The 11,796-nt window shown below is 37.1% G+C and overlaps 1 protein-coding gene across 2 annotated transcripts in view; it reads right to left on the bottom strand.

Moving 5' to 3' along the window:
• Window positions 1-4,640: 4,640 nt before the first annotated feature.
• The window catches only part of LOC138709287 (ras-related and estrogen-regulated growth inhibitor), a 343,718-nt gene continuing 336,562 nt past the window's right edge, over window positions 4,641-11,796 (bottom strand). For both annotated transcript variants that reach the window (XM_069839947.1, XM_069839948.1), the window contains one exon: window positions 4,641-5,448. In XM_069839947.1, the coding sequence (XP_069696048.1) occupies window positions 5,189-5,448 (260 nt within the window). In that variant the 3' untranslated portion in view covers window positions 4,641-5,188. The remainder of the gene's footprint in view (window positions 5,449-11,796) is intronic.

Here is an 11,796-nt window from a genome sequence, read left to right as displayed (position 1 = left end):
CAGGGATGAGACATGGACTTCCGCCGGGCACAAATTGGAAAATGTGAAACATTTCATATATTTAGGGGATACTTTATAAATGTACGGGAGATGGACTAAGCATATAGACATAACGAAATGCAAGTGCGGGTTAAAGTGTGCGGAAGTATTGAAATTGGTCATTAAAGTGCCAGATATTCCTGTAGCAACATTGGAGCTAGTATACGGAGCTGTGGTCAGATCATCTATGTTGTATGGGGCGGAAATTTGATGGTTGGGAAAATTAAATAAGGTACAAACTGACTTCCTGAAACGAATACTTGGAATTGGCAGAAGCACAGCTAATTGCGAGATGCTAAAGAAGTGTGGGCTTCAAAACGACGCAATTCATATGAAAGTTAGGGTGATAAAATACTGGTTAAAAATTATATTTGGAGATCAGTCGCTTTTATGGTCCATTTGTACTAAGTTCAACAAAGAGAGGGGTGGGAAAAAGGGTGGGTTTATAAACTGCAGACAGATATGCTTCATATAGGAATGGGATGAGTGTGGGGGAAAAAGGAGGTAATAATAGAAGAAATGTGTGGTATAATGTGAAGATGCGTTTAATTGATATCGAGATGAAAAAGATTGAGCTCCAATGTTCGGAAAAATTCTCACTGCATTTTAAATATGGAATTAATTAATCCAAATAGGCCAAATAGAACAATAAAAGAGAAAAAATTACCAACAGAAGCGGCCGCTAAACCTTTCTAGAAACCTTGTAATTCAGGACGCATTCTTTTATCGACCATAAATCTGTGGCACACTAAAAAATAATATATATTTTTTTATTTTACTAGGTTATTTTACGAAGCTTTATCAACAGCTTAGGTTATTTAGCGTCTGAATGAGATGAAGATGATAATGAATGACGGTGAAATGAGTCCGGGGTCCAGCACCGAAAGTTACCCAGCATTTGCTCATATTGGGTTGAGGGAAAACCCCGGAAAAAACTCAAACAGGTAACTTGCCCCGACCGGGAATCGAACCCGGGCCACCTGGTTTCGCGACCAGACGTGCTAGCCGTTACTCCACAGGTGTGGACAAACAATAATATGAACTGTAGATTTATAGATAAAGAAACCTAGATTTTAACAAAAAAAATCTTCAAAAGAAATTTCGCCTACGAAAATAAAATATAAAATAGACACTTTCGGACCCATTCAGACAATGATTTCTAGAGAATTCTAAAAATTGTGAATTGGGAACATCCATAGAAATCCACATACAGTGAAGTTAGTGAAAATTCGAAGACTGTCGTGGCCTGATCATGTTCTACGCCGATATGGGGCAATTTGGATTTTAAATTCAGATTTAGGGCACACTTATTAGTAATATTCACATATTTTTATTTCGAAGCAAGACAAAAAGTAAAAATTTGTTGTTCAATGTTATTCCTTAGTCTTCGTTACATACTTTGGCTGAAAATGTGGAAAATATCTTTTACACATTTCTTCTTAGTGTGTGACAACCCTTAACATTGCGCATGGGTGATAAAGAGATTTTCAATTGCACAGCTAGACAGCCACGTTTTCCACATGATAAAATATGAAACACTGCAATTCAATGTTTCATTGTCGAGAAAAAAATGTAATTTAGTGACCAAAGAACGTACAATCCAGGATATTAATGAAAAAAATCTTTTACACATTTCTTCTTATTGTGTTAGTGTGTGACAAACCTTAACATTACGAATGGGTGATAAACAGATTATCAATTGCACAGCTGGACAGCCACACTTTCCATGTCATGATAAAATATGAAATACTTATATTCAATGTTTCATTGTCGAGAAAAAAAAATGTAATTTAGTGAGCGAAAAACGTACAATCCAGTAATATTAATTAAAAAAGTGACGTTTAACCCAAAAGAAAGCACATTCGCAAAAGACGGGAATAACGATCAAAATTCACAGCAAATCGCGATCGTAAAACGTGTCTAAGGAACAAGCAAGTCTCGTTCATACATACAGAAATGTTAACTTCCTGACTCAATTAGCAAAAATTCGTTAAAATATCATTCGCGAAAATCGCGTTTCCTAATTATACCTAAATGACAGAACTTCTTTAGTATCACAGGAAAGTAGCGGAGAATGTCATTAGAAGATATTTTAAGTTTCTGAAATTAAGTACAATTTCAGACCTGTTTATGTAATTCAGTCTTTTTGACATAAAAGAATTGGACATAACAAATATATTGGGGCTAGCTCTAAATACAGAGTGGAAGGTAACCTTTTACAATCCTTCTAGGATATGATATCTCTAATTATGACAAACAAGAAAGTCTAATAATATTTTGTTTCCAGAAGGACGGTTTTCGAAAAAAATGGTCTTTTGTAACTTTAAATTATGATTACGTTTTTCATGGAACTGCTCAAAATTGGACTTTTATCTCATGTAGGATGATAGAGTTAGCTATGTATGGCCATGTTACAGTAGTATTTGCATGGAAAATAACACAGATTTGGAATAAATCGCTTTAATAGTCGTTTACACATTGCATGGAAACAGAGCTGTGAAACGTTGGCAACACTGTTTCTTACGTACGCAAACCATTTAGCCGAGCTAGGTGTACGGAGCGGACGATACGCTTACATTCACTTCGTCATTAGTTGCAGGCTACGTGCAGTTCGTAGCAGTTGAAACACAATGAGATGCCACAGTTTTCTAATCGTGAGTATCTGAACATGTTATTAATTTATGGCGAAATTGGTCACAATGCCGCTGCAGCTGCTCGCTTATACAGTGACAGATAACTAGATCAGGAGTGTGAAAGTTGTAAATACGCAACTGGTGGACACTTTGAACAATACCTTTAAAATACACTGTAGAGAAGGTGTACAAAATTTAACAGTGTACCCCACATTAATGTGTATCATTTTCATTTAGTTTCAAAGTTGTTCATTTCTTCCAAACATTGCATTGTAATTGAGTTTGAGTGACATCAAATGTGTTATCCTCAATGAAAATTATACTGTATTTGAAGGATTAATTTTTTTTCATGCATAATTTTTCGTTCTACTGCACTATTGATGAAATTGCCTTAAAATGTAACGGAAACTACGTGTTTGTTCGTACTAAATTTAGTGGCGAAACAATAAAATAACGAATAACATAGTTCGATAACGATACAATGAATAATGAATAACATAGTTCATGTAATTAACATGTTACGATTACATTAATTTTGATTTGACTGCATTCTCAACCGATGTTTTTGTTTACAAAACGGTATGTGTGTATATCCTCTCAAAATCCCTGCCAAGTAGATGATTGGAGCGGCATTCAGTATGCTGAGATGCAATGATCTCGCGAAGTAAACACTGTTACTCTCTACAACGTTGCAACATTCGTTTTCTCGAAATATTACAAAAATTATTGGTCGTATGAAAAAATATTATTTGACAAAACGTTCCCAAATGTTATGTGTGTGAAGGATTGTAAAAGGTTACCTTCCACTCTGTATATGCTATTTCTTTCAACCTCAAAACACACTATCATTTTATTACACAACACGGTAAATGAAGTACCTGAGGTGTTAATGTGACAGTACAGGGTATTTACACCAAACAACGTAACTTTTACATAATTGTGGGAAGTTCTACACAGTACGTTAAGTTAGTGTAAACGAACCCTCAAATTTGAGACAACGTAATACATGTATATTGACTTAAGGAGTTGTGCTGCTGAAGACAATACCTTCAGAGCCTTGGTGTGAGTGTAGCAGTCCTTCAGTCAAGGACATACTAGCCGGCATTGTTGCCAGTCTTTGTATGAGCGAAGCAATTTCTCGGAGCAAGCATTCGGTAACCGTTGTTATCATACTTGAAGTATGCTACAGCTATTTTAATCACGAAGAAGACAGCATTTTCTTGAGCATCAATGATTGTAGAATCTCTCTAGCGTATTTTGTCAGTACACTGACATTATTTGTGTTCTTATGTGAGTGTAACAGGCTAATAGTCCTTTACTTCAGAGACTAATATATTACGCTTTAACAATGACATGAGTGTAAAATTTCAAGACCTCAGAAAATGGATTTCTTCCGAGTCTTTGAATAATACGCGGTGTTCCATTCAAACCTCGCTGATTTCCATTAATTATTGCTAATAAGGTATGCGGTTTTATGAAATGGTACTGGTACTAAAAGGAAAACTCAAAGAATTTGTATTTCATTTGTTTGAAGTTGATTGTTTTGTCACTACGTTGCGGAACAATCGCAAAAGCAAAAATGGTAACTCCACAGCAAAGCGGGCAAATGGTGGTATGGTATGCGGAGACGAAACCCGTGATTTCAATACAACGAAATTACAGAGTTGTCGGAGGCTAATTGAATTGCCTTCATGCCTGGCGAATTTATTTACTCGGACTTCTCTGAAATCCCGCTCGAATTTCTTCCAAACTTTTCTTCTGTCACGGAACGCCGACCTCCACCAGATTGTTTTTAGGACACTGCCGGTCGTAAGCAACTTATTGGTCCAGAGCCTAATTGATTTTGCATCAGGTGCAACTCCTCCGTACACTCGTCTGTAATTTCGTTGCGTTGAAATCATCGAAATCATCACGGATTTCGTCTCAGCATTTCACACTACCGTTTGCTCGCGTTGCTGTGGAGTCGCCATTTTTTTGTTTTTACTATTTTTGCGCAACGTAGTGACAAAACAATCAACTTCAAACAAATGAAATACAAATTCTTTGAGTTTTCCTTTCTTTTAGTGCCAGTCTTATTTCATAATTCCGCATGCTTTGTTAGCAATGATTAATTAAAATTAGGGAGGTTTGAATGGAACGCCGTATACGTATAACATTAACTGAGTCGTGGAATCGGTAGCAGTTGGAGATGTTAATCAATACCTATAATGAGTACAGAAGAGACTCAAGTCAAAGACTCAGTTTCAGTCCATTGAGTTTAATATGTCAGTACGTCGAGCCAAAACTAAATGTCTTCTGGGTCTGAGTAAACCAGTCAAGACATAGTGTACAGTATACAGCTGTTGACCATCTTGGTATGAGTATAGCAAGCTCTGGAGTGAAGGCTGTAATAGGTGGCATTGGCGCTGTGTAACGGACCAAAAAAATTCTATTCAATGGGCGGCGTCGCCACCATCCCTTGATATAAGTGTGATAACCACTTGGGATAATCTGGGAGTTTTCCAGTAGTCCAGGCTTCAGTAGCTGGCATTGTTGCCGCGCATTGAGATACTCATGCGGCGGTCGGCTCTGCTGCTTCCTCCGTGTTGGTACTGCTGCTGGCTTGACGGAGCGGGCGGAGGATAGCGCCATCGGCGAGGTCGTGACAGCAGGTGTCCGTCCGTGGACGCCCGGCCCCTGAACGGAGGCAAGGACTCGCTGCTACCCGCATTACTCTCCTTCCCTTCCTCCGTTTCCTCTTCTTCCTCGTCCAGCTCCACCTCAGTCCACCTTCTTCCTACAAGGAAACAAGTTACTAAAATATAGACCAAAACTGATCAATTTTTCATTGGTCAAAGGAGGACACACTAATATGCGTACATGAAAGAAAATGTGTCGGCATAATTATGGCATTAAAAACATAGGAGGATAGAGACCCGTTTCCTTGCGGGGGGGGGGGCAAAGTAAAACCACAGAATCCCCATATAAAGAGATTATGGGGGACATCATTTACCTCCTCCCCCGTTATAGTATCGGAATATGATCATTTAATAAAGGTATTTTCGAGGGCATGTTTCTTACAGTGTTACATCCACATCCGCGATGTTTCGGACCAAGTTGTATAGGACTTGAACTGTAGGTCTACTACAAATTATAATAACTTTAAACAATCTCCCTTTTTTTCTTTCTCGTACAGAAACACATGGTTAGGTACATCAATAAAACTACGTAAAAGTGCTAACAGAAATTTTTTATATGAAGTTTACCTTCGTGAAGATATCGAATGAAATGTAAACTGTAATTATTTTATTTAACCTCGTCTTTAAGTTTACACATTATACCGGGATCACTTTTCTTTTTTCTGCATTGTTGTGCAGTATGTTATTCATATTTCTCCAAGTGGCGGCCTGAACACCTGCAGACTTCTAATACATGAGTGCAGGCTGTTACAAAAGAAACATTACACTGCTTCCATTCCTCAAATGAGGTACAGAAATTCTTATACATGCAGAAATTTAAAATAAATATTATATACCAGACACATGATCTGAAGACATTAATTCATTAATTTAAGTGCAGGAACTTAATCATAAACAAAAACAAAAAAGATCTTTTGAATTCAATATTTTCTAACATTTTTATTTTATTAGGTTATTTTACGACGCTGTATCAACATCTAGGTTATTTAGCGTCTGAATGATATGAAGGTGATAATGCCGGTTAAATGAGTCCGGGGTCCAGCACCTAAAGTTACCCAGCATTTGCTCGTATTGGGTTGAGGGAAAACCCCGGAAAAAACCTCAACCAGGTAACTTGCCCCGACCGGGAATCGAACCCGGGCCACCTGGTTTCGCAGCCAGACGCGCTGACCGTTACTCCATAGGTGTGGACCTAACATTAATAGAAATAGAAAAGAAAATAGTTCAGACAAGTTTGGGAGGGCAGTGCCACCCATGCCCCCATAACTCCGCCTGTGATTAAAAGTGTAATGATTATTCTACCAATGGAGATAACATTTTATTAATTATTGATTAGAGATACAGTTTGTTCGATCCCTCTCTCTTTCTCTCTCATAACATTTTTTGTAATATTATGCTTGCAGATGTTGTAATTACGTGATGGTACGTACCATTTTTTCGAACTCTATTTAATATTTGTAATATTTAATGTAATCTAACTTTTACTGCACTTAAAATTAATGTCTTCTTCTCTTTCTTCTTCCATTTGCGGCTCTGGTAACCAATGCCCTTTCTGCGACAACAAAAAGTGATCTGTTCATCGGCGAAATGGTCTTCCTATGTTTCGGGTTTCTTTTGTTTATAGTTTAATAATTTCCTAGGTAAGTAGTTAACTGGCGTTCTCTAAGCATGATGAATGATGACTCCATTTGGACTGTTCAGTACAGTAGAATTCCTCGTATCCAGCAACTGTGGGACAAAGCCAGTGCCGGATAAGTGATTTTACCTGATAATTGGAAAATACAAAGACACACTGTATTGGACCAACTTTTTTATGTGAAATTTAGCAATTTTCATATAGATATTTAAAAAAAAAATTGAAATACGTATAATGTTTATTTTAGTACTGAATATGGTAATGTACATTCATCAGTTCATAATTATAATTGTAATACAGTAATAGATAATAGCGTATAAAATACTAAACGTTTTCGTAATCTTACGACAATTTTAAATGGCGGTCATGTAAGTCATGTGACATGAAAAGCAGTGTAGCTAGCGTCGCAACTATGAAGACGAAGTATCGCTCATTGATTTGAGCGTAAGAAATTTCGCTTGCTTTTCCCGGAATTCATTGTGCAACAGCAGCGCTTAGCGTAATGGCCATGATACTATCCATCACTCCAAAGAAATTTTTACGCGCTATAGGAACAGAGAATTTCACACTTTCCTATTTAGACTCATCCAACATCCCTTCGAAACGGGCAAGTCATAATGGTAAGTTTAAAGATATCGTCTCTACGAATCATTTTGTTCTGTGCTGCGCATTATTTGCGGTCCAAGTGACAGCTTACGGATGCTACCCGGCCTACTCCAGGGACATAACGGGGTTTTCTGTCTATGTTTTCACGCGTGAACAATGTAAAGTGTAAACAATATGCGGCATGTGCGATCCACGAAAACCATTCACATCTTCGTCAGACTCTTCCCTTTCGCATGAATGACTATTTTTCTCGTCCTAGCCAAAAGTGCCGTTGTTTTGGTAATGCTGGTTATTTCGGTATCTGATACGAGGGATTTTACTGTATTTTTCTTTTGTTAGCATTTTTTAGACATTCCATTTCTCTCATTTCTCACTTCTAATTATATCTCGTAAAGTCACTGCACTGAACGAGCATAGATATCTCATTTGTGAATAATGAATTCTGTGTTTATCATGTTGCCGGAGAATCCAACACTCCATTTACAAGAGATGGTTTAGAAATAATGTTGTGATATTTAATTTCAATTTCTTTCCTCGTATAGTTTCCAAAAAAAATTCTACAACACGCCATCTTGCCCCAGCAACTAAAACTTACCCTAGTGCAAACCCTAGTAACGCCGCACTTCGATTATTGTGACGTTTTGTTAAGTGACCTAAGTTCTGAATTGTCAGTCAAGTTACAGCGAGCTCAGAATATGTGCGTCAGATACGTGTGCAACATCCGACGGTATGATCACATATCACCGTCCTTCGCAAGTCTCTCGTGGCTCCGACTTAAAGAACGTAGAACTTTACACTCTTTGTCTTTACTCTTTCGAATTCTGCACACTTCAACACCAAATTACCTTTCGTCTCGTTTCTCTTATCTATACTCTAACCACGATGTAAATACCAGATCACTTATCTGTGGCACGCTAAGTATACCTCTTCATAGAACATCTTGTTATTCATCATCTTTTACAATATCCACCTCGCGTCAATGGAATTCCTTGTCACAAAGTATTAGGGGCTGCAAGACAATAAACACCTTTAAGAACAGCTTAAAAGATAACCTTATTAGCATTTCACTCCAATCATACTGATTTAAACTATCACTGACTACATTGTTACTTTTTTCTTTAGACATCATCCTGATTGTGCTGTATTTTAATTGTCTCGTAATAATCTCTTTCTATTATCTAATATTATTTGAAATATATTAACATTCTATGTATTTTAGTTTAATTCTGCTACACAGTTTATTTCAGTGTTTAATTAATAGTTCATAGTATTTTGTTGTTTAATTTGTAAATAACTTTTGTATACATGTAACTCTCATCTCAATCAAATTGTTGGATTCTTTGTAAGTTCATGCATATGTATATACACTTTTTGCTGGTTGAGTGGAAGAGAAGGCCTTACGGCCTTAACTCTGCCAGCTAAAATAAATCATTATTATTATTATTATTATTATTATTATTATCTTAACTGTTACATTTTACTAAATTAAAATTCTATTCTACAATTTTCCGTTACAATTTTCAAACAATTGCATTTCATTCAATTGTGAAGTTATATAGGTCTGATTTTATTTTAGTTATAGTAGTCAATGATAGTGAAGTGGGATTCGAAACCATGATTTGGTCTGCACTGCGTAAAGCACACCATACTTTCATGTGTCAAGATGAAACTTCGTAAGAGAACGCAATATCTCCTGACCGACATCGGTTCCACACGTCATTAATTACGTGTGGACGGTAACCGCAAACCTAGAACAGAAATGAGATCTTTTGTGGCGGAAGTTGAGTTGATTTCGGATACAAAGAGGTGGCCGGCCAGTCCTGTCGCTCACATTCACAGCTAGCTCGCTGAAGCGAAATTAATTTTCGTCTCTGTGCTGATGAGATATGGTATATGAACTACACACGACATTCGCCATATAATGATTTCTCTTTCTGTAACTCTGTTTCTGTTTTATCACTGCTTTGGCTGTATACAACGTGAGGAAACTTGTAGACTTGAAAAGAAAATTTTATTTCTTGTTTAATTTGTTATTAAATTGTGTAGTTTACAAAAGAGTTACTTTCCGTAATTCAACAAATCCAGGATAATAACTCTAGTATTTACACGTGTAATTTTCCCCCTTCTTCTTTTCAAGATTTAGGAGTGAAAATAGGAGAGGGGAGAGAATTATGCGACGACTATAAAAATATCGGAGGTAAACCGGTCATAAATAACATCAAGGAAATAGTGTAGGTACTGTTGAAAATCTAATGTAATAAGCTGAAATAATTTTATTACTAAATAACTATATCAGTGACAATTTTGGTAATTAATTAAGAGAATTATAAAAGTTTAGCGATTTTGTTTCGCCTTGTATGCTGTTTCTTGGTTACATTGCCGAGATCTTGTAACTGACTTCGGACTCATCCCTAGCAACTTTCTCTCCTTGGTTGAGTTTAACGACACTGACGCTGTGACAGAATAACACTGTAGCCTACGCACAACGATACCTAAAGATACGGTCACACGTCGCTACTTTTGCAGCGCTACTTTTATACTGCAGCTGCAAAAGTTGCGTGTCGTGTTCACACGTAAGCCAAAAGTAGCGCGCTGCACGCTACTTTTCGTGCTGCGCAACCCGAGTGCTGCAAAAGTTGCAACTGGAGGTTGCGAGTCTGTTCACACACAAGGCCCTACTTTTGCAGCCGCAGTCATGCTGCAGGTTTCCATCTCCGTATTGACTTCTCAATATGCATTTTGTGGTTATGTTCGCATTATTAAGAAACTCATGCGAAAGCTTCCTTATCTATTATTTGCTTTTCTGTCGTATCTAGTATTCAGAAATTGACATTATTTTTACTATAAAGCTTTTAAAAACGCCTATATACTTAAATAATAACCAACAGTATATTCACGTAATCAATGTTGGCAACCCTCCTGTTTGGAACTACGCTACGGAAAATTTAAAAAATGAATTATATCGTCACCAATTATGCTCAGACTGTGTTGTGTATTTAATAACTGTTACAAATAATTTATTTTCATCACATTTAACATTAAAATATATCCAAGCAATAGAAGTATCATTGGCACATTCGGGTGGTAACACTGGTTGCAACCGCAGCAAAAGTTTCAACAAAACCGATACCAAAAATGCTGCGGCTGCAACCCTGAGAACCCTGTTCACACGTCGCTACTTTTAAGTTGCGCGCAGCATGGAAAAGTAGCGGGCAGCAGGTTCGGCAGCCGCTACTTTTCGGGTTGCACCGTTGTTCACACGTCGCAGTACAAGAGTTGCGCAGCTTTTTGTACTGCATCGCTGCAAAAGTAGCGACGTGTGATCATACCTTAACCGTGTTCGGACTGACTGACTGACTGACTGGCTGACCATAAATCAACAGATGCGAGGGTGACAGAGATTGCAGGTACCGTTAGGTCTTTATAGAAGGGAATGGATTTGACTTTGGGTTTTCCACGAATTCCGTTGTACTGTACTTGAAATCTTCATAAGGGTGTCCAAAGTTATAACAGAAAAATTGTAGGCCTAGGTAATCCACATTATATCAGAGAGGGAAATTGCGCGAGGGGAGAAGTTATATGAGTAAATACGGTATGTTATTTTTCACTACATTACAACTGTTAGGATCCAACAAGTATTTTAAAATGTATGTATGTAAATCTTATTAATTCGATCCAACTCTTAGCAAATAGAGCTTGAATTTCATGAAATTATGTGATCATGTTAAATTATACATTAGTACTATAAGAGAACACTTTCGTTCGTGTCATTACACCTAAACCAAATTTTATCAGTTTTGCTTACTCAATTCGAATAAATTAACGCTCCAACATTTTACATTAAAACTGTACAGATTTCGGCAATTTCAACCATTTTTCCTAGGCCCAGATTTTAGGTTTAAAAAATGTGATTGTTTGTTAGAAGTTTGTGAGGATTCTTGTTCTGTAAATATGAGACGTGTGCAGAAAGTAAGTTTCCCTGGGGCCTTTTAGAGAAAGAAAACGAACTGGAAAGATATATTGGAACAGATACAAAAATTGTTGAGCTACTTTTAAACATATTCCCCCACCATATTTGAAACATTTTGTTATACCGTACGATCAACTATTGTATTCCTGTGTCACAGAAGTTCCATAAAAGTAGCATTGAGGTGTACAGGCAAAAGGTGCACTTAATAATCCTTTCCTGCCAATATTTTGTTTG

The sequence above is a fragment of the Periplaneta americana genome, chromosome 11, assembly GCF_040183065.1.
Source record: "Periplaneta americana isolate PAMFEO1 chromosome 11, P.americana_PAMFEO1_priV1, whole genome shotgun sequence".
Lineage (NCBI taxonomy): Eukaryota > Metazoa > Arthropoda > Insecta > Blattodea > Blattidae > Periplaneta > Periplaneta americana.
The sequence above is the reverse complement of the archived record's forward strand: the minus strand, read 5'-3'. Positions and strand labels throughout refer to the sequence as shown.